Consider the following 26,797-nt stretch of genomic DNA (forward strand, 5'->3'; position numbering starts at 1 on the left):
CAGTGTGGCATTGGAGGCAAATTGCTGCTATAGGTAAAGGGATGGTTGAGTGGGAGAAGACAGAGTGGTAATCAATGGTCACTACTCATCATGGACTAATGTTATTACGGAGTCACTCAGGGTTCAGTGTTGGGTCCATTGTTTTCTGTATTTTTAAATGATACTGATGATGGTATATCAAGCTTAATTTCCAAGTTTGCAGACTATACGAAGGTTGGCAGGGTTGTTAAGGACACTAATGACAGTACACTGCTGCAACAGGATCTAGAAAAGTTGAGCAGATGGGCTGAGAGGTGGCAAATGAAGTTAAGCAAATGTAAAGTACTACATATGGAAGCAGTAATCCCAGAGTAACGTATCAACTCTGTGGTACCACACTGACAGTGGTAGAGAATGAAAAGGAGTTGGGAGTAATGTCCAGGCAGATATGAAGTTTTCTGAGCAGTGTAGATGGTCTGCAAGTGTAGTTCATGGTGTCTTGTCAATGATATACAGGAATTTTTCTAGCAGCGATAAGGTGATTATCCCCTTGTATAAAGCAATGGTCAGGCCACACCTTGAGTACTGTATACAGGTCTGGAGGCATCATTTTAAGAAAAATGTAGAACTGTTGGAACGAGTGCACAGAAGGGCAACAAGATTAGTGAATGGAACAGAGGGCTGCTCTAATGAAAAAAGGTAAAATGGTTAGAAGGTAAATGGTAATCAACGGACACTGCTCATCGTGGACTAATGTTATTAGTGGAGTCCCTCAGGGTTCAGTGTTGAGTCCATTATTGTTTTCTGTATTTATAAATAATATTGATGATGGTATATCAAGCTTAATGTCCAAGTTTGCAGATGATACGAAGGTTGGCAGGGTTGTTAAGGACACTAATGATGCTATGCTGCTGCAACAGGATCAGGTAAGGTTGAGCAGATGGGCTGAGAGGTGAAAAATGAAGTTTAACATTGACAAATGTAAAGTACTACATATGGGAAACAGCCACCCCAGAGCAACATATCAACTCTGTGGTACTACACTGACAGTGGTAGAGAATGAAAAGGACCTGGGGGGTAATTGTGCAGGCAGATATGAAGTTCTCTGAACAGTGCAGACGGGCTGCAAGAGTAGCTTATAGTGTCTTATCAATGATATACTGGAATTTTTCTAGCAGGGATAAGGAGGTGATTATTCCCTTGTATAAGGTAATGGTCAGACCACACCTAGAGTACTGTATACAGGTCTGGAGGCCTCATTTCAAGAAGTATGTAGAGCTGCTGGAAGGAGTACAGAGAAGGGCAACAAGATTAGTGAATGGAACAAAGGGTTGCTCTTACGAAGAAAGGCTTAAATTTTGCCAATTACAGTGTCTGGAGGGCACCGGCAAGGTGATCTGATAGAGGTGTATAAAGCCTTGAATGGTTTGAGCATGCTCAATGCTGATGGGATTCTTCCTTTTGCTCAGAAGAATCACCTGAGAGGGCATAAATTCAAATTGAGGAAAGTTGGTTGTAGGATAGATGTGTTTAAATTTGCATTTAGCCAGCAGGTGATTGCTGGTACAAACTTCCATCATTACTAAGTTCATTTAATTTTAATGTTTTTTTTTTTTTTGCTACAACTATTAGTTTTTATTATTTATTATCATATTGTTTCTTTCTTTATTTTATTAATCATCCTTATCAGTACCTATAGGTATGCTATGCTTGTCATTGTCCACAGTTTGTCATGTCTCTGCTTTTGGTCAGACCTATGTGTCTTATCTGTTTGTATTGGTTTGTCTTACTGCTTCTTACTTTTAACTGGTAGCAAATAAATGGACATTATTACAGTAAACCTTTACTAATCTGGTTACAGTAATCTGAATGTCAGATAATCCACATCAAATTACAAAAAATTCTTTCACAGTTGAGTACTGTACTTTGAAAGACATAGGATTTAGGAAGGTTTTGATTTGGTAGTTGTTGGCGCATCGGCTGCTGTGGCCATATTGCACCTCCCAAGGTTTTTGCAGTACTTTGATCCAAGCCCGAGGCGGGAATCGAACCCGCGACCTTTGGGTTGCCGGGCAGGTACTTTACCCACTCGGCTAGCCCGGTCGGCTATTTAGGAAGGCAGATGAGTCACTGACTGTTTGGTGGTGGGGGCGGAAGATATGGGTGGATGAAACATACATCATGTTCTTCAGTACTATATTGTTGTTGACTGAGTCGGACGGATGTTATTGCTTATATCTCTTCATTTGCATACATCTTTATACTATATATGTACATAATTTAACAAAATTTATAAAATACGGGCTTATATAATTGTTGGCTAAACCACAACACCGTTGACTTGTCGAGGTCCTTGTATATAGAGTGTGTCATCGTTTTTCTGATAGTCGTGCCTTTAATGTTATCAGATATGCCCTGAATAGCTAATAGCTTCCCATTATTATTTTTTACTATGACGCATATGGTGTGGTTACCAACTTTATAATGGTTCTTTAAAGATTCAACAGTTGCATCTTTTTCAAACTTTTGAATAATTTCAAGTTTTTGTTCAATTGAAAGCACAACTCTTTTGCATTTGCCCATCATTTTTGTGATTTCTAAACAAAAAAAAATATTTACTACAAAAAAATTTTCGGCACTCCTGACGTAATTTGTCTTTTTTGTGGTGTGAAATATTTCATCACACCACAAAAAAAAACATTTTTTTTTTTTTGTGGTGCGATGGAACACAACACACTAAAACAAACCAAACATTTGTTCCCTTTCGATTGTTTTTTTTTTTTTTTTTTTTTTGCTGCGGGCGTGATGATGGTAAGGTTTGCTGGATAATAGGTATATTCAGTGCCTTTTTTGGGAAGGTACTGCGTACTGGCACCTTTTGTGACATGTGACATTTGGATGCAGTGCACTCCGAAATTTGTAATATTCCGTAAATTTTTTTCACATGTTTACCTACTATTCAAATAAGCTTAAAATTATTTAACTCAATTTTCATTTTTCACTGTGTTAAGATATTTTCTATATAAAACTGTATAACCATTTTTATAATTCTAAGTTACTCAGTCGGGCCTCTGTTTAACGAAGTCCTTTTATAGCGAATTGTTTTGACTTCTCTTTGGAAGTTACATTTAAAATAGTTTCCGTTGAGTGAAGAAAATTTTCATATAGCGAACAGATTAGGAGAAAATTAACACGGTACACACTATTCGTATTTCTGGCCTTTAGGCAATTAGTGCTGCTGCGCGAATTGCAACTTAGTGGTACCTGGTAAAACCTATCCGACCACCTGTCCCACATATGGGAAAGTTGTGCTGGTCAGCAGTCAGCAGATCAAGGGGTATTCCCAGCGGGCTCTGGTCCACCTTCTATTGCAGTGGTATCCAAACTTTTCCCGTACAGGCACCATATTCAAAAAAAATTCAAAGTTAGATTTCTTTAGTGTGTTACATTTTCCATATCTTGTTGCATGTAAAAGTAAAATTGAAAATATTCGAAACTTTTATTAAGTACAATACACAATTACATTTACTGAACAAAATATTTAATGAGAAAATTTTTTTGATAATTAATAAAATTCAAAATCTGTTTTAGTTCACTTTCTGGGCGGGCTGTAGGTTGGACACCACTGTGAATCAACTGTAAGCGCCCCGTTCGAGAATTAGGAGAGCGTGATTTACTTTTACCCCGAAAAATAATCTGTTGTTTCGCGGAAGTGCGTTATCCACATTTTTCTTGAAATTCTCCCTATCTCTGTTTACATGGTCACAGTACTTGAATATCCGAATGACACTGACATTTTGGACAGTTAATACCGATGACGAAAGAAGGAAAACGAGGACAACAAAGGTATTAAACCTTCTAAACATGAATTGTTGGCATTTGGCGAAAATGAAGTTAGAAAATTGTCAATTAGGTTACAGTTAAATGAAAGAGATACAATTCGTGGATTTCGCAAATACCTAATTGAAAAGATGGTTTCGGAAGAATTGAAGCATTTGATGGACCCTCTGAGTAATTGATACCAATTTCATTGAGTGAATGTGAACAAGGATTTTCACAAATGAATCTGATCGCCAGCCCAATCAGAGCTTTGTTGATGACAAAAACAGTTTCTTCACTACTGTTTCTTAAAATTGTAGGCCCGCTTCAATCCAGCAAAATATGTTGATTCGTGGTTGCTTCGGAAACATCATTCAGCAAGAGAGACACACAGAGGAAGAAAAGAAGTCGGCACAGGGTGTCAGATGAGAACTTTAGCATTAGCATTAGTAGAGGCATTTTATGCAAGAAAGCAAGCTTATGCAGCATCAGCCAAAAAAAAAAAAAACCCACTTCCACTTCATCCCTCTGTTCGTTCAAAATACCTGTCCAGCTGAGCCTTAAACTTATTTAGGCTATCAACCTCCACCACAAGGGATGGAAGTCTGTTCCACCAACCAACCACCCGCTGGCTAAAGGCAAATTTCCGCACGTCTATCCTACATCTGTCTTTCCTCAATTTGAATTTATGCCCTCTCAGGTGATTTTTCTGAGCTAGAGGAAGAATCCCATCAGCATTGAGCATGCTTAAACCATTCAAGGTTTTATACACCTCTATCAGATCACCTCGCTGGTGCCTAGTCTCCAGACACTGTAATTTGCAAAACTTAAGCCTTTCTTCGTAAGAGCACCCCTTTGTTCCATTCACTAATCTTGTTGCCCTTCTCTGTACTCGTTCCAGCAGCTCTACATCCTTCTTGAAATGAGGTCTCCAGACCTGTATACAGTACTCTAGGTGTGGCCTGACCATCGCCTTATACAATGGAATAATCACCTCCTTATCCCTGCTGGAAAAATTCCTGTATATCATTGACAATACTCCATGAGCTACTCTTGCAGCCCGTCTGCACTGCTCAGAGAACTTCATATCTGCCTGCACAACCACCCCCAAGTCCCTTTCATTCTCTACCACTGTCAGTGTAGTACCACAGAGTTGATACGTTGCTCTGGGGTTGCTGTTTCCCATGTGTAGTACTTTACATTTGTCAATGTTAAACTTCATTTGCCACCTCTCAGCCCATCTGCTCAACCTTTCCAGATCCTGTTGCAGCAGCATAGTGTCAGTAGTGTCCTTGACAACCCTGCCAACCTTTGTATCATCTGCAAACTTGGACATTAAGCTTGATATACCATCATCAATATCATTTATAAATACAGAAAACAATAATGGACCCAACACTGAGCCCTGAGGGACTCCACTAATAACATTAGTCCACGATGAGCAGTGTCCATTGATTACCACTCTCTGTCTTCTCCCCCTCAACCACCCCTTTATCCATAGCAGCAATTTGCCTCCAGTGTCACACTGCTCCAATTTGTGTAGCAGTCTTCCATGTGCAACAGTATCAAAAGCCTTTCTAAGATCCAAGTATATAATATCAAAGTTATTCCCTGCATCCAGTTCTTTTGTGACTGCATCATAGTATCCAATCAAGTTGGTCAGGCAAGACTTCCCCTTAACAAAACCATGCTGTGTCTGAGCTATAACTGAAGTCTTGTCTAAATGATCCTGCAGTGCTTCTTTAACCAGTGCCTCCATTAATTTTCCTGGAACAGAAGTTAAGCTCACAGGTCTATAATTACTTGTGTCAGCCTTTGATCCTCCTTTGTGAATTGGGGTCACATTTGCACATTTCCAGTCTATGGGTACCTCCTCTGAGTCCAAGGAAGCTCTCATAATTATGGCTAAGGGTTTGCTTACTTCCTTTGCTGCCTCCTTTAATATAACTGGATAGATCCCATCCACCCCGGGTGCCTTTCTTGTGTTTATCTTCAACAGTTTCTCCTCCACTTTACTCCCAGTTATTTCAAGATTCTGTAGCTTACTGCTAGAGTTGAATACACCTCTGGCATTCCCCTTGCTGAATAACTCCTCATGTGTGAATGTCGATGCAAAATATTCATTTAGTTTGTTAGCTACCTGAGCAGGATCATCAACACTTGACCCATCAATATCAAGTGGACCAATCTGATTCATCCCCTTCCTTCTAGAGTTTACATAAGTAAAGAACTCTTTGCAGTTTTTCTTTGCATCCCTTGCCAAGGATTTCTCGTAATCTGCCTTCGCCTGCCTAACCTCCTTTGTAACTTGGTTGCATATCAACTTGTATCTATCATAGGCTTCTGTGTCATGTGTTAATTTGTAAGTATCCCATGCATTTTTCTTCTCTGCCATATGCCTCATTAGTTCATCTGACATCCATTTTGGCCTAAACCTTGAACAATATTTCTTAGTTGGTATGTAAAGCCTAGTAGCTTCCAAGATAAGTTCTTTGAATGCTTCCCATTTTGAATTTGCTGTTGGTAACATCATCAGTTGGTCCCACTGTATAGAATTTAAATACTGTCTCAGTCCATCGTAGTCGCCTTTACGGAAGCAATAACCCTTCCCTTTACCCCTAATGGTAGTTACCTCTTTGAGTAAATCCCACTTCAGCACACTGTGATCACTGCCACCTAGTGGTTCATTTATCTGCAGATTCTTAATGCATGAAGAATCACTGCTGATAATCAAATCAAGAGTATTACTCCCTCTAGTTGCCTCCGTAGCCAGGTGGGAAGGAGCAGCAGTGCATAGCACACGCTTCTTCATTAGACCGGGGTTCGAGCCCGTCACCACCAAATATGGAGGATGCGGAAAGGTCAGGGAATGACCACCGCATATCCCGGAGCAATATGGCCTTAGTTGCTAATGCTCCTAAAAACCAAACAACAAACCCTCTAGTTGCCTCCCGAACATGCTGATGTAGAAAACAATCATCCAATAAATCCACAAAAGCCTTGCTAGTGTGTGAGTAACCAGCACACAAATTCCAGTCAATATCTGGGAAATTAAAATCTCCCATTATAAGACTCTCTGATTTACTGGCCCACTCTATTTCCCTGTACAGTTCCTTATTATACTCATCAGAGTCATTAGGCCTATAGCACACTCCTACTCTCAATTTTGATCTCCCAATGCTTATGTCACACCAAACTGACTCAACACTGCACTGTCCAGCAATGTCGACTGGCTTCACTTCCTTGGTTTTTATGTGTTTCTTAACTAATAGCATAACCCCTCCCCCCTTCCTATCCTGTCTATCCTTTCTGTAGGCGTTGTACTCCCCAAATTGCAGTTCTGCATCCCTTATATCTGTGTGACACCACGTCTCTGATATCCGAACAATATCTGCCTTTGATGTTTTGAGCAATACCTCAAATTCATCAAATTTATTTACTAAACTCCTAGCATTGGTGTACACGCAAGTATACCTGCACCTGTTTCTATTCTTAGCTACCCTAACACAACCCATGTGTTTACTTGTACCACAATGGCTCCCAGCAGTCTCTGAAATACCATGCATCTTGTTTTTCAGGCTTCTGCTCATTCTAATAGAAGCAGTGCAAGAATCTCTTTCACCTAATAAAAATTTGGAATAATCTACAAAATCTTTATTAGGAAATTAATTTTACTTATGTTATTTATTTTTACTTATTATTTTTAGGGTCCATAGTCTAGCGAAAGTCTGTTACAGCATTGTATCTCTGGAACCACTCAACCTATTGGCTTGAAATTTTGCATGGGTTTGTACATGATGTGAGACAACATAACGCCATATTGATCATTGTTGACAAAAATTTGTTTGAGAAATGGGGGATAGTGGGGGGGGCAAAATGTTTTTGACAACCTATAGCTTATTATACACCGTTGGAAAGAGTTCAACGAGTAGGTTTAAAATATACACTTAAAATATTTTTAAAATTAAAAATTGCGGTGCCAGACAGGAAAATGTAATTTTCGTGTTTCTCCCCCCCCCCCCTTATTTCCATCACTAATGGACTAAAAATTTAAAAAATCACATTAGCTATGTATTATTCGATGCTTATAGAGATATTCCGATTGAAATCTATCATTTACTTTTAGTGTTAAAATTAAAAAAAAATTTTTTATTGCACTTCGATAGTGCACTTTGTATTCTAGTAACGCTCCTTTTTGTGACAAAAAGGTTGCTAAATAGTTAGTTAATAATTCTATAAAGGTCATTTATAAATTTTGCGACGAGAAGTATTTTTAACAATTTTCAAAGCCGGAGTTGTCCCAACAAGGGGGTACTCAGAGAGCCAGTGTTGAGGAGGCAGTGGTGGGGTGGTGCCTGTGCAGTCTTGCACGGCCCTCACCTTCCAGCACTCCCCCCCCCCCCCAAGACTTAGCATTAACATTAGTAGAGGCATTTGATGCAAGAAAGCAAGCTTATGCAGCATCAGCCAAAAAAAAAAAACAAATAAATAAAAAATAACCACTTCCACTTCACCCCTCTGTTCGTTCGAAATACCTGTCCAGCTGAGAATTAAACTTATTTAGGCTATCAACTTCCACGACAAGGGATGGAAGTCTGTTCCACCAACCAACCACCCACTGGCTAAAGGCAAATTTCCGCACGTCTATCTTACATCTATCTTTCCTCAATTTAAATTTATGCCCTCTCAGGTGATTATTCTGAGCAAGAGGAAGAATCCCATCAGCATTGAGCATGCTCAATCCATTCAAGGCTTTATACACCTCTATCAGATCACCTCGCCGGTGCCTAGTCTCCAGACACTGTAATTTGCAAAACGTAAGCCTTTCTTTGTAAGAGCACCCCTTTGTTCCATTCACTGATCTTGTTGCCTTTCTCTGTACTCGTTCCAGCAGCTCTACATCCTTCTTGAAATGAGGCCTCCAGACTTGTATACAGTACTCTAGGTGCGGTCTGACCATTACCTTATACAAAGGAATAATCACCTCCTTATCCCTGCTAGAAAAATTCCTATATATCATCGACAATACACCATGAGCTACTCTTGCAGCCCATCTGCACTACTCAGAAAACTTCATATCTGCCTGCACAACCACCCCCAGGTCCCTTTCATTCTCTACCACTGTCAGTGTAGTACCACAGAGTTGATACGTTGCTCTGGGGTTGCTGTTTCCCATATGTAGTACTTTACATTTGTCAATGTTAAACTTCATTTGCCACCTCTCAGCACATCTGCTCAACCTTTCCAGATCCTGTTGCAGTAGCCTAGTGTCAGTAGTGTCCTTGACAAACCTGCCATCCTTCGTATCGTCTGCAACTTGGACGTTAAGCTTGATATCCCATCATCAATATCATTTATAAATACAGAAAACAATAATGGACCCAATACTGAATCCTGAGGGACTCCACTAATAACATTAGTCCACGACGAGCAGTGTCCATTGATTACCACTCTCTGTCTTCGCCCCCTCAACCACCCCTTTATCCATAGCAGCAATTTGCCTCCAATGCTACACTGCTCCAATTTGTGCAGCAGTCTTCCATGTGCAACAGTATCAAAAGCCTTTCTAAGATCCAAGTATATAATATCAAAGTTACTCCCTGCATCCAGTTCTTTTGTGACTGCATCATAGTATCCAATCAAGTTGGTCAGGCAAGACTTCCCCTTAACAAAACCATGCTGTGTCTGAGCTATAACTGAAGTCTTGTCTAGATGATCCTGCAGTGCTTCTTTAACCAATGCCTCCATTAATTTTCCAGGAACAGAAGTTAAACTAACAAGTCTATAATTACTTGTCGCCCTTTGATCCTCCTTTGTGAATTGGGGTCACATTTGCACGTCTCCAGTCCATGGGTACTACCCCTGAGTCCAAGGAAGCTGTCATAATTATGGTTAAGGGTTTGCTTACTTCCTTTGCTGCTTCCTTTAATATAACTGGATAGATCCCATCCACCCCAGGTGCCTTTCTTGTATTTATCTTCAACAATTTCTCCTCCACTTTACTCTCAGTTATTACAAGATTCTCTAGCTTACTGCCAGAGTTGAATACACCTCGGGCATTCCCCTCGCTGAATAACTCCTCATGTGTGAATGTCGATGCAAAATATTCATTGTTAGCTACCTGAGCAGGATCATCAACAGTTGACCCATCGATATCAAGTGGACCAATCTGATTCATCCCCTTCCTTCTAGAGTTTACATAAGTAAAGAACTCTTTGCTGATTTTCTTTGCATCCCTTGCCAAAGATTTCTTGTAATCTGCCTTCGCTTCCCTAACCTTAACCATTTTCTACACTTAAGGTGGTAGAAAATGAAAAAGACCTGGGAGTAATTGTGCAGTCAGATATGAAGTTTTCTGAGCAGTGCAGACAGGCTGCTAGGACGGGTCATGGGGTTTTGTCAATGATATATAGGAATTTTGCTAGCAGGGAAAAGGAGGTGATTGTCGCTCTGTATAAGGCAATGGTCAGGCCAAGCCTTGAGTACTGCGTACAGGTCTGGAGGCCTCATTTTAGGAAGGATGTAGATTTGCTTGAGCGTGTACAGAGAAGAGCAACACGATTGGTGAGGGGAATGAAAGGATTCTCTTACCAAGAGAGGCTTAAGTTCTGCAAATTGCAGTGGCTGGAGACTAGGCACCTGCGCGGTGATCTGATTGAGGTCTATAAGGCCTTGAATGGGTTGAGCACGCTGAATTCTGATGGGATCCTTCCACTTGTTCAGATTACCAACCTACGGGGACATAAGTTCAAATTAAGAAAGGACAGATGTAGAATAGATGTGCGGAAATTTGCCTTTAGCCAGCGGGTGGTTAATTGCTGGAACAAACTTCCATCTGTCGTTGTGGAAGTTGATAGGTTAAATAAATTTAAGGAGGAACTGGATAGGCATTTGGAGGGAATGGTGTGATTTTTTTTTTTTTTTTTTTTTTTTTTGGCTGATGCTGCATAAGCTCCTACACTTGCTTTCTTGCATCATGTGCCACTACTACTACTACCTCCTTTGTAACTTGGTTACAGATCAACTTGTATCTATCATAGGCTTCTGTGTCACGTGTTAATTTGTATGTATCCCATGCATTTTTCTTCTCTGCCATATGTCTCATTAGTTCATCTGCCATCCACTTAGGCCTAAACCTTGAACAACAGTTGACCCATCGATATCAAGTGGACCAATCTGATTCATCCCATTCCTTCTAGAGTTTACATAAGTAAAGAACTCTTTGCTGTTTTTCTTTGCATCCCTTGCCAAAGATTTCTCGTAATCTGCCTTCGCTTGCCTAACCTCCTTTGTAACTTGGTTACAGATCAACTTGTATCTATCATAAAACTTAAACTTGATATCCCATCATCAGTATCATTCATAAACACCGAAAACAACAACGGACCCAACACTGAACCCTGAGGAACTCCACGTGGACTAATGTTATTAGTGGAGTTCCTCAGGGTTCAGTGTTGGGTCCGTTGTTGTTTTCGGTGTTTATGAATGATATTGATGATGGGATATCAAGTTTAATGTCCAAGTTTGCAGATGATACAAAGGTTGGCAGGGTTGTTAAGGACGCCACTGACGCTATCCTGCTGCAACAGGATCTGGAAAGGTTGAACAGAAGGGCTGAGAGGTGGCAAATGAAGTTTAACATTGACAAATGTAAAGTACTACATATGGGAAACAGTAACCCCAGAGCAACGTATCAACTCTGCGGTACTACACTGACAGTGGTGGAGAATGAAAAGGACCTGGGGGTAATTGTGCAGGCAGATATGAAGTTCTCTGAGCAGTGCAGACGAGCTGCAAGAGTAGCTCATGGTGTCTTGTCAATGATATACAGGAATTTTTCTAGCAGGGATAAGGAGGTGATTATTCCCTTGTATAAGGCAATGGTTAGGCCACATCTTGAGTACTGTATACAGGTCTGGAGGCCTCATTTCAAGAAGGATGTAGAGCTGCTGGAACGGGTACAGAGAAGGGCAACAGGATTAGTGAATGGAACAAAGGGTTGCTCTTACGAAGAAAGGCTTAAGTTTTGCAAATTACAGTGTCTGGAGACTAGGCACCGGCGAGGTGATCTGATAGAGGTGTATAAGGCTTTGAATGGTTTGAGCATGCTCAATGCCAATGGGATTCTTCATCTTGCTCAGAATAATCAGCTCAGAGGGCATAAATTCAAATTGAGGAAGGACGGATGTCGGATAGATGTGCGGAAATTTGCCTTTGGCCAGCGGGTGGTTGGTTGGTGGAACCGACTTCCATTACTTGTTGTTGAAGTTGATAGCCTAAACAAATTTAAGGCTCAACTGGACAGGTATTTTGAGCGAACGGAGGGGTGAAATGGGAGTGGTGTGTTTTTTATTTTTTTTTTTTGGTTGATGCTGAATAAGCTTGCTTTCTTGCATCATATGCCTCTACTAATGCTAATGCTAATATTTCTTAGTTGGTATGTAAAGCCTAGTAGCTTCCAAGATAAGTTCTTTGAATGCTTCCCATTTTGAATTTGCTGTTGGTAACATCATTAGTTGGTCCCACTGTATAGAATTTAAATACTGTCTCAGTCCGTCGTAGTCGCCTTTACGAAAACAATAACCCTTCCCTTTACCCCTAATGGTAGTTACCTCTTTGAGTAAATCCCACTTCAGCACTGTGATCACTGCCACCTAGTGGTTCCTTTATCTGCAGATTCTTAATGCATGAAGAATCACTACTGATAATCAAATCAAGAGTATTACTCCCTCTAGTTGCCTCCTGAGCATGCTGATGTAGAAAACAATCATCCAATAAATCCACAGAAGCCTTGCTAGTGTGTGAGTGACCAGTCCCCAAATTCCAGTCAATATCTGGGAAATTAAAATCCCTCATTATAAGACTCTCTGATTTACTGGCCCACTCTATTTCCCCGTACAGTTTCTTATTATACTCATCAGAGTCATTAAGCCTATAGCACACTCCTCTTCTCAATTTTGATCTCCCAATGCTTATGTCACACCAAACTGACTCGACACTGCACTGTCCAGCAATGTCGACTGGCTTCACTTCCTTGGATTTTATGTATTTCTTAACTAATAGCATAACCCCTCCTCCCTTCCTATCCTGTCTATCCTTTCTGTAGACATTGTACTCCCCAAATTCCAGTTCTGCATTCCTTATATCTGTGTCACACCATGTCTCCGAAATCCCCACAGTATCTGCCTTTGATGTTTTGAGCAAATTCATCAAATTTATTTGCTAAACTCCTAGCATTGGTGTACACAGAAGTATACATGCACCTGTTCTTTTTCTTAGCTACCTTAACACAACCTATGTGTTTATTTGTACCCCAATGATTCCCAGCAGTCTCTGAAATATCCTGCGTCTTATTTTCCAGGCTGCGGCTCATTCCAATAGAAGCAGTGCAAGAATCACTTTCACCTCTGCCAGTGGCTACTGTTAATCTATTAGTCCTTGTATCCCCCCAATCTAGCAGTTTTCTGCCCCACCTAACACTGCCTCGATAGCATCAGCAAACATTCTTGCACCCTTTCTATTTAAGTGTATCCCATCCCTGTAGAAGCAGTCTCTCCTGTTAACAAGTACAGACCAGGCTGAAAAAAATTCTACCCCCTTGAGCCTTGTACAATCCTTCCAGGGCCGAATTGATCGACAGGGCTCTCATCATATACTCCCTCCTATCGTGTGTGGGCAGAATTGCAGACACTTTCAAATTCAACCCTAATTCACGGCTTATTTTCAACAGTGACCTGTACTTGTTAAGTAATTCCGCCGGTCTCCTACTCTTAATATCATTTGTGCCAACGTGTACAACTATATCACCTTTTGTGCCCTTAAAAGATGATATCCGCTCTACAACGTCATCAACCTTTGCCCCTGACAGACATACCCTTGTCCTGTTCCACCTATCCTTTTTACAAAGCTTGTTTCCCTGACAATAGAGTCACCAACAACTACTAGTTCCTTTGGGACCAGCGCATTCTGCCTTGGGGGCTGCCGCTGTGTTGCGCGATGACCAAGTGCAAGCTCTGGCATTGGTGTGGGCAGCTGAGAGCTTGATGGGCCCCTCACTTTTAATCCTTCGAGGCCATCCACCCTGTCCTGCAAGCTCTCATATAGGCCCATAACAATGCTGAGTTGTCGCCTGATTTCCTTACACTCCTTGCATCGCGCGCACACACAAAGACATCCCCCTTGGCAGTATCATGTCCTGTACCTGACTGCTCCACAAACATCAAGCAAGTAGTGCATTTTAATAGGCTGTGATTCAGAGGGCAACTGCCCCCCTCAGTTCTCCCCTGTGCCACAGCACTCCCATTAGCTTGAGCCTTTTGCTCTGCTGCTCTGGTCAGAGTCATGATTTCGATTTAATTTCAATAAAATTTCAATTTCAGTACAAAATTAAAACCCTAAACTTATATCTCAACACAGTTATAACGCTATATTTATGTTTCAGTATCGAGTGTTATCTACAAAATCCCTTTATATAACTTCCGTATCAAGTTAAGTATTAATTATTTATTTTTTACTAATTATTTATGTTACGTAACCTAAGTAGTTATATGTGTAGTTAAAAGTACAATTTAATTGGCAATGAAGTTCAATAAGATTAATTATCTGATTAATTGACAATATTATGTACTATACTATACTATACTATACTATATTAAGCTTATGCTGTCTATTTCGAGATGTTTTGTATCGCGTTACAATGGCAGCAATTACGAACGGTAAACACGTGGATTTGATACCCTTTCCGATACTAAGTAATACCTACAAAATCTCTATCTAAGTTACTTTAATCTAAGTATAGTAAATAAGAATATAAAAACTACTCTAGAAAATAAGCTAATATGCCAATTTAAGCTAATAAAACAGAAAATAAATCAGAACTTCTCTGTTCCTGGAGCGGCAAAAATGTACGTCCACACAGGATACCCTCGTTCTCTTGACTTTAATCGCTTCTCCCACCCTTATCATTCACAACAACTGAAAAGACTCAAATAGACAACGTTTTTGTTAGTTCCTCAGTTTTAGGCCAATCTGGGGTACTAGAAACTTTTTTTTCAGTTACCATAAAAGCTCTCTACTTGAGATACTACACTAACGACCATTCATGACTACGGACCCTTCATCCCGAGTGCCCGGCACATTTTACTTATCTTTTTATATACTTGAATAATAAATTTATGCTTAATAAACTGTGTTAATATACTAAATTTGTTGTTCTTATTCCGAAAACATTACTACTAAAGTAACAATATCAAGAAAAAAAAATTTTTAGACTATTTTTCATATCCTTTTAATTTTCAATTTTTCCTGATAGCAAAGAATGAGTACCAGCACCTATTTTTTTTTTTTACAAAAAATGCACTGGGTATATTCATCTCTCAATCATGACTTATAATGTTGCTTCTGGTCACTTATTTACAACTTGCAAAACATCTGTTTATACCTATTCTATTTATTACTTGAATTTTATGATTTCCACTGGATATTTTTTTTACATTAGAGTTTTGAAGTGTCCCAGTTAATCCGATCTCCGTAAATCAAGAGTCTGCTGTACAACTTATGAATCTTCTATCAGTGGATAATTGTATTGTCTTTTTATAGTTTTAAATAAAGGCTCTACAGTGGTTTTTTTTTTTTTTTTTTTTCATCAGCACTAACATTAAATTTTCTATTTATTTGTGTGCAAGTTTTTTTTTTTTTTTTTAGGGCTATCATTTGCTTCTCTAATCTGGATTAGCAAGGATTTACTGTATTATTATTAATTACTTTTACCTTGTGCATAATGTTTAACAAGGACATTAAAGATCACTAATAGGTAGTCTTATAACCAAATTCAAATGCTGTGTGTGTGTGTGTGTGTGTGTGTGTGTGTGTGAATTTAAGTTTATTTTTTTTGACTTGATAAAAATAGCTGGCAATAGCCGTAGGAAGAGCTCTCCATGTGTACCCATTATCTTTTTTGCTCAATCTTGGAAGGCGGCATAAAATACCTCTAAACTTTCAGCATATGTTATTTTTTTCTGGTAAGTTTATATGTGTGCGCACGCGTGTGCTGTATCATATAGTCATAAATTGTTCAACAATTTATTGGACATTTTGCAATTTTTGAATGTTATAACTTTGTATCCATTTTTTTATAATTTGGATCATTTAATTTTGTTTTAGTTGTTTACTAATTTCAAAGGATTGAAAAATTGTGTGTTTTTAAATTCTTCCCAAATCCAAATTCCTAATGGGTTTTTAGTAATTTAGTTTTCACATATGATTTCTAAACTTTAGTAACACTTCCGTGATGTTTTTAAATGCCTTTTGCATGATGTTTCGAAACCATTACTGTTTCCCCCCTCTTAGTTGCTACTTAGAAATGCCTCTTTTGACAGTTTTGTCTTATTTAAAGCTTTCTAAAATCATCCATTATAATAATAATACTAGCATATGATGGTTACTTGACTAAATTTGAAAAGAAACCAAAAAAAAAAAAAAAAAAGCTGTAGTTAAATTTTTGAGAAAGTATAAATTTATTCCAGCTTGAATTAAATACAGTGGATTCCGGTTATTTGGGCGACCGGTTAATCGGAGCAGCCGTTTATTTGGGGCAAATCTTAAAAAACAGAACCCAATTGAGAAAATAGCCAGGGTTTACTTCGCTTAATTGGGACAAAATGCCGTTTAATCGGGGCAGGAGACCGCAGCACTGAAGATTACCCTACGATTGTCTCCGACCTTACCGCTTAGTTCAGTCAGATTTCTGGAGGTCACAACCATAAAACAATAAAAACAATTAGCAGTCACCTGTTTATTGGGCTTTTGTGTTAGTGAAATCTATCATAAACTGATAGTAAACTCGATCTTATTGAATTTGCGATAATACCGACAGCTGGAATTCTGTGGGTTATTATTGTAAATTGTGTTTACACATCTATGGAATCTTCAATCATATGAAAATAATAATTTTCAGAATCTTCTCTTCATTCCTATTTTTAAAGCTTCGTAATTTGTTACTCCCTTCTCACTTGCACGTATCATGTTACTTGCAATTTGTGTGCCGTGTTCTTTGTTATTGATTGCTTATCTTTTTACTGTTTTAAATTTTAACCCCCACCCACAAATGACAGTGAACAGAAATGTCAACTAGTTTAGTTAGTATGTACATATTACAGTACGTATTAATTCTTCCAATTATCACGTATATTCTTCCGAATTTCATGTATCATTTAATTTTTTAATTGGTAAGATAATAAAGGGTAAATTTGTACTTAATATATCTTTACTTTTATAGCCTGTGGATAATATTCCTCCTATTTTTGCTAATTAGAATTGCTGTTTAATTGAATGAATTAAAATTATTCACAAACGTGATCACAATGACCGGCACTTATTACACATCATATAGTGAACGGTGCTTTACAATGGTGACTCTATCGTAACGTGATTTGATTGTACAGTGAACCAATTGTAAAGGGGGGGGGGGCATTGTATTTTTAACTATTTACGTGAAACTTCGGATAATTGGGGCAGCCGCTTAATTGGGCCAAAATGCTCTAGTCCCGCTGTGTCCCAAATAACTGGAACCAACTGTATATCGATCACATTTTTTATTCAGAGTTTATTTGAAGTTGCTTACAAATGAAGCAGTTCATTATGAAAGTGGAGCATGCTTCAATGTTAGGTTGTAATGTAATAAAATATTTAATTACAATGTAATCTTGATATATATAATGTATACAAATTAAAAAAAAAAAGAAATTTTTTTTTTCTGGTCAAGTATGGATGAATGTTGCTATATCAATATTGTTTATAAACACAGCTGTCTAAATGTTATAGGTAAGTACAAGTCTGAGAAATGGCAAAAATTTACTGCTATTCTATCTAAAGTGTCAACTAGTGATTGTTGATGCATTAGAGTCAGTTCCTTTTTTCAGTTCATTGGCTGTGTAGGGATTGTTTCTGTATACCCATAAAAAAGTAATCGGGGGTGTTTGAACGTAAAGAGAATATGGTTACCAAGATCATCCATGACTAAAGTGTACGTGGAAAAGTGATTGCGATAACATGATCACCAGAATGGTTATTGAGAGCATCCAAAATTATATACTAATGCAGTCAAGCCCTATCTTCTTGAAATGGCATTTTCTTGAATTTGAACACCTGTGCCTTGGAGAAATGGGAAGAAGTCTCTTCAAGAACCAGTACTCTAAGGAAAATAGGACCAACAATTTTTATGGCTAAAACAGCATAGTCTTTATTTTTTATTTATTTATTGAGTGTAATGGCATCCCCCATTAATATATGGGTATTTTCTGCGACTTATATCCTCCACATATTTTGCTTGTTAACATGATACTGTAAATGGAAATGAGCCTCATCTGTAAACCACCTAATTGAAGAACTGCACAATTAAATTTATATTGAATATAAAAAAATTCGTGTCGTATGACACGATTACTAGTTTGGCTAATATTCTGCAATGCAAGTGATTCATAGTGTGGCCTACAATAGAAATGTGGAGTGCTTTAAGCCATGAGCGCTGGTGGTAGAGGCATGGGCAGTCAGCTTGTGTGACGCTCTAGTAATGCACTGCTAATTTCAATTGCTGTACCTAAACCACACACTAATGGAGTGAACAGTACAACCTTGATTCGCATTGACATCCAAGTTATTGGATGCTTGCCCCACTACCACCAGCATTCATGGCTCAATGCGCTCTACATTTCTATTGTGGTCTGCACTGTGAATTGCTGTATAGGGACTCGCATCCATTATGGAGACTACTGTTGTACGGAGAGTATCAGCACTGAAGTGTTCTACAAGACATCATAGAGGTAAATCTTCCAATTCTAAACTAAAAAGAGGCATAATATATAATCTACATCTCTAGAGGAAAAAACTGCTACATAATTATGTGGCTAAAATTCAGTCTATCTTTACATCCCACTCTGAAATATCTCTTTATCTACAGTTGGTGCAGTTTCATGAGAGTAAACCCATTGGATTCTGATTACAAGATCTGATAAAAAGTCAGAAAATTCATCTTGACATCAGCTATCAAGAAATAGACCACCTGGATCCACCTTGGTCCATGGGTGTGTCCTCCTGTAACTAAACTTTGGGATAAAAATTGATAAGTCACTTGCAACACCTGACAGTTACATGCAGCTCATTCCATTGACAGTTATCACTGTTACCAAATTTACACTAATGGCTCAAACAGATTCTTCTGTGACAGTAGCAGCAGTATTGTATGCTGCTGTGTCGATTCTTGTAAAATATAGCATTTAGAGTAAAACCTCAGTAATTCAGATTAAGAGTAAGGGTTCATAGGCTGAATGCATAAAAAGTTCAAATTATAGAATATAACAATGTGTTTCTTGTTTCAAATTGTAATCAAGCAAATATGATGAAAAGAAACATTTTGTGAATATGTTTATATTCTAAACAAAATTGAATATAAAGAGGTGAAATCATATAGAACATGAATAATATAATATTTTTAAAAATTAATGTGTTAAATTTTAACTATTAATAGAATCCAGTATATCTCCCAATTGTATTGTCCATTTTGAAGATGCCAGAAATTTCTAATTGAGAAAAGGGTCTGTTGCATCACCATTTCATAACCTTGTTCTTTATTTCTCTTAGTGCTTAAAAATATTTTTTGAATTCCTTGTCAGAATTAGCAAATTTAATAAGGATATCAAGATAGCTCTAGCACCTGTAATTTAGGTTTATCCTTTTCACTTCCCATTTCACTTACAGATCTGATTTTGATATTCCTTCTTTCATTGCCATATGATATCCAGCTTGCATCTTTTTCTAGCCACATTGTTCTTCTTCGGGTTCCATGTTCAGTTAAACATTGGAGACCAGCATTTCCCAGCCAACTCTCTCTTGCTTTGTGAAATAGTTCTTGTCGTAAGACACCCTTATCCTTTCTTTGATGTTGTCAAGTCACTTTTTTCTTTGTCTTTCTTTTGCCTTTAATCTTCCCTTGCAGGATTAGTCTCTGCATGTCACAATGTGGGCCTCTTATAATATGCCTGAGGTAGGCAGTCTTTCTCCTTGCAATTGTAGTTAGTATTGTTCTTTTAGTCCCTGCCCTCTTAAGGACCTGCTCATTAGTGACCTGATCTGTCCAAGGCATTTTGAGCATTCTTCTGAGCATCCACATCTCAAAGGGGCTTTCAGTTTCCTGATTTCTGCATGAGTCAGTCTCGCATTCATTAGGGAGAGTGCTCCATGTGTAGCATTTGGCCATGTGGATTTTTTTTTTTTTTTTTTCTGGAAATCCAGATTCATGTCACAGAGGAAGTTCTTAAGATTCTTAAATACCTCTTTGGCCATACCAATTCTGCTTCTAATTTCTGTGCCTTGGTCATTATTATTTGTAAAGCTCTTCCCTAGATATTTAAAGCTGCTCACTTGTTTGATGGTTTGTTTGTTTGTTATTTGGTGCATTAGCAACTAAGGCCATATTGCTCCGGGAATATGCGATGATCATTCCCTGACCTTTCCGCATCCTCTCTATTTGGTGGTCACGGGCTCGAACCCCGGTCTAATCAAGAAGCGTGTGCTACGCACTGCTGCTTCTGCCCACCTGGCTACGGAGGCGCCCCTCTTTTGTTTGATGGAGTTGCCACAGTGTATTTTGATTCTAGGCAAGGTGTTTTTTTTTTTTTTTTTTTTTGCTTATGGCAATAGTTTTGGTCTTTTTTGGCATTAATTGTTAACCCTCTCTGTTCACTGGCTGTTACCACTTTGTTGAGGAGTGCTTGTAGCTTTTCCTCTGACATTTCAATGAAGGCAGTTATCATCTGAATATTGCAGGATACTGATAACTGAACTATCAATAATTCCTCCTTTAGGATTTTGTATTAGATCTATAATGGTTTCAGCATAGGAGACAAAACACGTCCTTGCCTCACTCCTTTCTGGATTTGTACATAGTCTGTGTTTTCTCCCTCTGCAGTGATTGCTGCTTCTTTCTCAAGGTATAGTAATCGTAGTATCCTTAGTTCTTGGGATCGATGTTTAGTTTGTTCACGACCTGGAATAGGATATCATGTTTCAAGCAATCGAAGGCTTTGTTTAAATCAATGAAGCAGACAAATAGGTTCTGCTGGTGTTTGGCTCTTTCTGCCAGTATACTCAGAGCAAATATTGCTTCTCTTTTGCCAACCCCCTTTTTAATACCCATCTGCCCACACTGTTACATTCTCCAAATTAATACCCTTTTTACCATTGTTGCACAACATATTTTGACTAACTTCACCTTTTATACCATGTAATCATGGTATGAAACGGCATCATCATTTTATCGCTTTTATGATAACGGCATCATTTTATTCTTCTTTCCAACTTGCAGCCCATTTGTAAATAGCACTTTTTATAATTTTATTTTTTTATAATTTATAATATAATTTTTAATATAATGCCAATGCCTTACTTCATCATGTTTTGCTTATTATCAAAAAACTTTTCAATAAAAAAATTTCTGTGGCATTTTTTTTTATTGAAAAGTGACATTAGGAGGTAAGAAAAGCACCTGATATTGCCATAGTCGCTTGATAAAATTTCAAATGAATAATCTGATTATAATCAAAATTCTTTAGTGCATTAATCGTTTTCATTTATTTTTTATTTATTTATTTTTAAAATACAGATAATTATGAAAGTATTCTATAAAAAGTTTGGAACCATCATTAAGTTCTCATTTAGGAAAAAATCTCTGTTACATACATAAAAATAAAAAGCAGTCTAAAGTAGTGAGGTTGTACTGTACTGCTACACTGTACATTATTAACCTAGCATTAGGATATGTTCAGAACTACACCCCTATCTTTTTTCTTATTGTATTGTCAGCCTTGTTCCTTATGTTGTATAAATAGAGAATGAAGTGTACTGGGTTTTTTTTTTTTCATATTTTATTAACATTTTTTTTTTTTCCCTATCGCTCATTTTGTATGATACCTTCATCTTGCCAACTAGTTTACAGGACATTACTTTTCAGGAACATATACCCCACAGTTGGTGGCAGATTACTGTATATCAGAAGATAAAAAAAGTAAAAAAAAAAAAAAAGAAGATAATTGACATCAAATCTTAATATTTTTAATGATCTAACACCCATTATCTTTGTACAGAAAACTATTTCATTACAACAATATGATGCAGCTTAAAGCAAAGGTACATAGATATATGTCTGATGTGGCAGATATGAAATTCAGTTGAGCAGTACCTTTACATTGTATATGTGAGGCTTTTTACAATGAATCTACTGTTTTAAAAATTATTAATTTTGAATTTGTCTAGATTAAACTGTGGTACATGTTACATAATAATCATGCTTTCATGTATACATAACAATTATATAACAATCATGTGTTCTTGGACCTGTGCCAGAAAGGTTTTTTGTGAAATTGTGGATTTTTATTAAAGCCACCGTCTGTTATAAACTCTATTTATAATTACTTGGAAACTCATATGACAGTGCCTACTTATATATTTCCAGGCACTTTATTTGAAATGACCTTCACTCACATAAAACTGACATTGTATGGAACATTACATTTCATATTTTGCCAATATTATTTTACTAATTGACCACAAAATCTACTTTTTTGGCATACATTTCGCTATTCTGCTGGAAAATTTTGTAAAACTGGTTAAATTGACATAGAATGGCCGAGTAATAATAATAATAACATATTGATCATTTCTGAAATAATATTAATTTGATGCATATTTATTTCTACAGGTCTTCGAGGAGCTATTGCCTTCGCTCTTGCCATTCGTAACACTATTTCTGAATCTAGGCATGTAATGTTAACTGCAACATCACTTATTGTGATAATCACTGTTATAGTATGTGGTGGATCTACAACACAACTTTTAGCTTGGCTTGGCATTCCGTAAGTATTGTCTGAAAGAAGTATTCAGATTTACTGATGCATGCAAAATAATTTGTATGTGTGAATTATCCAATTGAAATATTTAACAGAAGAGGTCTCGGGTGTCAGGTATACTCATATTGATAAAAATATTATAACCACTGACCTGAACGTTAAATAATAATAAGAAGAAAAAAATAAGAATATATAGGCATTTAAATAAAGGAAACAATACTATTGCAAGTATAAAAGATATTAAAAGTGAATAAATAAAATCAAATAAAAGAAATAAAGTACAGTAATAAAAGCAATAAGAATAAATATACAGAAAATAGAATAAATGACATACAAGGAACTTCGAGTTGTACAGACCTCTTTTTCAACCTAGACTGAAGCAGCAGCAACAACAACAACAGCCATTCTTATATCCTAGAAGTTAGCAGATATACAACAATACGTGCATTGAGTCTGGTGGAAAAAAAAAAGGAAGAGGAAGAAGCCGTGTAGGTCAACATTCCTACACGGCTATAGGTCTCTAACCATGAGAGATGACGCCATCTCTCATGGTTAGAGACCCTCCATATAGCTGTTGCTGGTCCCATTATAAATTGTAATTTTGAGGCTTGCTTACATGGTATTATGGAGGCCATTATTCTGCATAGTGATGAGAGATGGCAGGTAGATGATTGAACAAGTAGTACACTGCTTGTTCAATTATCTATCTTCCCTTTCCATTCCCTCATTTTGACCAAAAAAATAATAAAAGTATTCTAAAATTGTTAAAAAAAAAAAAAAATATATATATATATATATATATATATATATTTATTTATATCAGTAATAAGGAAAGGAAGTTATTAATTATAACTGTAACTAATATTTATGGGTCAATGCAGTTGCACAGCAATTATGCATTACAACCATGATGTGCCTGTCACAACCAAATACGGAGGATGCGGAAAGAGGAGGGATAAGGAATTCCTCACATATATAAATGCCAAGAAGAACAGGACAAACCAGATCGGACCTTTACATAAGGGAAAGGGGATAGTATTAAATATACCAGCTGCCGTTGCAGATGAACTCAACAGTTATTTTGCATCGATATTTACAAATGAAAAACCTTTTGTGGCAATGGGAAATTGTGGGAGCAAAGTTGAAAAATATGTAATTAATGATATTGAAATTTCGCAAGATTATTTAATGAAAAAGCTTTCGAGCCTACAGGCCAGTAAGGCTCCTGGAGTTAATGGAATATACCCTATAATCTTAAGGGAGGTGGCAAGTGAGTGCATTGAACTGTTGAGGCTAATTATATGAGCATCACTAGACTCTGGGGAGATTCCCTTGGATTGGAAAAGTGCCAATGTATCTCCCATACATAAGGGTGGCTCTAAGAGAGAAGTGGGAAATTATCGACCTGTCAGTCTGACTTCAGTGGTAGGGAAAATCATGGAGGCAATGATCAAGGGTGGAATTCAGGATCATTTGGATAGAATTGAAATTCTCAAGGATACTCAGCATGGTTTTGTAAAGGGAAAATCATGTTTAACAAATCTGGTTCGCTATTTTGAAAGGGTCACTCAAGAGCTGGATTTAGGGAATAATTTCAACATTGTTTATTTAGATTTCAGCAAAGCTTTTGACTCAGTCCCACATGAGCATTTGCTTTATAAGCTGGAACAGGTTCGAATCACTGGGAAAATCCTTAGATGGATAGCAGGATGGCTTCAGGGCAGGAGGCAGAGGGTTCTGATAAATGGCTATTCATCAGATTGGGTTGATGTAAGAAGTGGGGTTCCCCAAGGATCAGTAATAGGACCACTGTTGTTTTTAATTTTCATAAACAACATCGATGAAGGGATAGAGGGCGTGATGTCTAAATTTGCAGATGATGTTAAAATTGGTAGAGTAGTTAATGATCACTGTCAAGCTGAGCTTCTTCAGAGAGACCTAGATAGACTTCAGGAATTGTCAGAAAAATGGCAGCTATGCTTTAATCCAACAAAGTGTAAGGTATTACACCTTGGAAACAGTAATCGCAAAATAACTTATTCACTTGGTGGAGTTCAACTAAACCCAGTACTGGAGGAAAGGGACTTGGGTGTTACTATATGGTCAGACATGAAATTCTCTGAGTATTGTAAACAGGTTGCCAGGAAGGCCCATGGTGTCCTACCGATGATCTATCGAACTTTTGCAAGTAGAGATAGGGACGTGATAATCCCATTATATAAGACTTTTGTTAGACCACACTTGAAATACTGTGTTCAAGTATGGAGACCACACCTAAAGAAAGACATCTAACTTCTTGAAAGGGTGCAAAGACGGGTAACTCGCCTGGTAAGATTGGCAAAAGGGCGTCCTTATGAAGAAAAACTTCGAATGTGTGGGTTGCAGAGTTTGGAAACTAGACACCTTAGAGGAGATTTGATCGAGGTGTTTAAGGCTCTGAGAGGCATCAGTAAAATGAATGAGGACGAAATTTTCAAGGTTATAAATGATGCTAGAACTAGGGAACATAAATTCAAGTTACAGGGGGGAAATATTTAGATTGGACTGCAGGAAGTTTTATTTTAGCCAGCAAGTTATAAATTACTGGAATAAGTTGCCTACATGGGTGGTAGAGGCTGACAGTTTGGGGAAATTCAAAGATCATCTGGATAGTACCTTCGGCTCAGGGAAGCGCATAGGATGATGGGTTTAATTTCCTTTTCTTTTATTATTATTTATTTTTATTTTTTTATCATTGTTTTATTCGGTTTTTTTTTGGCTGGTGCAGCATAAGCCATAGGCTTTCTCTCACCATGCGGCCATTACTAATTATATTAAGGGAAGCAGCAAACAGGTAAACCTTTAGCCATAATTATGAAAGCATCCTTGGATTCAAAGAAGGTCCCTGTGGGTTAGAGATGTACTAATATATCCCCAATTCACAAAGAGGCGATTACAGAATGACATAAATAATTACAGATCTGTTAGCTTGACTTCAGTTCCAGGGAAAATTATTGAGTTAGTTGTTTAAGAAATAATGCAGGACCATCTCTGTGGGGGAATGCAGTTATCCTAGTCACATGTTTTTGTTAGGGGTAAATTTTGTCTGTCCTTTCTGATTGGTAACAAAGGAAATGGATGCAAAAAGTAATTTTGACATTGTATAGTCAGATTTCAGAACAGCTTTTGACACTTTTGTGCATAAAAAAAAAAAAAAAAACTGCTGTACAAATTGGAGCAATGAGGCATTAAGAGCAAGTTAATGCTGTAGATAAAGAGACAGTTGTGTGAGAAAAGACTGTGTTTACCAATGGACACTGCTCTTCTTGGTACTTTGCTAATAATGTTATTAGCAGAGTCCCAAGGTTTAGTACTGGGCCCATTGTTCTCTTTCTATATTTATTAATGATACTGATGAAGGCATATCAGGCATGTATAAGTCTGTAGCAGGTGATTTGGTTAATAACAGTAATCAGGGTATGCCATTGCAGCAAGATCAAGAAAATTTAGTCAGATGAGCTGAGAAGTGGCAAATGAAGTTCAGCATTGACAAATGCAAGATACTACATATAGGTAGTAGTAATCCCAAATTAATGTACCAAATGTATTGTTACCATATGGGTAATAAAGAATAAAACTGACCGACCTGGATGTAATTGTGAAGTCAGATATGAAATTCTCTGAGCAGTGCAGACAGGGTTTTCTCAGTGATATACAGGAATTTTGCTGCAAGTGATAAATAAGGATGTGATTATCCCATTATATGAGGCAATGGTTAAGCCACATCTTGAGTGCTGCATACAGGTCTGAAAGCCTTATTTTAGGAAGTATTTGGATCTGTTGGAACAGGTGCAGAGAAGAGTAATAAAATTATTGAGGGAAACAAAAGGGTGCTCTTGCCGAGAAAGGCTTCAGTTCTGCAAATTTCAGGGTTTGGATACTAGGCACCTGCAAGATGTGATTGAGGTGTTAAAATCCAATGCTTTTTCACACAACATTGGGCCAGACACTGGTTCACCTAAACTTTGCTTCTGAAGACACCACAAATAAAGTGTACTCTCTAAAGCGGCATTTCCAGGTTTCAACATAGTCTTTTTCCTGCTAGATCCTCCTTCACTACC

At 37.7% G+C, this 26,797-nt stretch overlaps 1 protein-coding gene across 1 annotated transcript in view; it reads left to right on the forward strand.

The window, feature by feature from the left end:
* Positions 1-26,797, forward strand: part of Nhe3 (Na[+]/H[+] hydrogen exchanger 3) — a 330,876-nt gene that overhangs the window by 152,896 nt on the left and 151,183 nt on the right. The window contains exons 11-12 of the mRNA XM_090377696.1: positions 15,707-15,818; positions 22,550-22,703. Of these exons, the coding sequence (XP_090233822.1) occupies positions 15,707-15,818; positions 22,550-22,703 (266 nt within the window). The remainder of the gene's footprint in view (positions 1-15,706; positions 15,819-22,549; positions 22,704-26,797) is intronic.

Source organism: Mastigoproctus giganteus, chromosome 1 (assembly GCF_048544385.1).
Source record: "Mastigoproctus giganteus isolate SK-2022 chromosome 1, ASM4854438v1, whole genome shotgun sequence".
Taxonomy (NCBI): Eukaryota; Metazoa; Arthropoda; class Arachnida; order Uropygi; family Thelyphonidae; genus Mastigoproctus; species Mastigoproctus giganteus.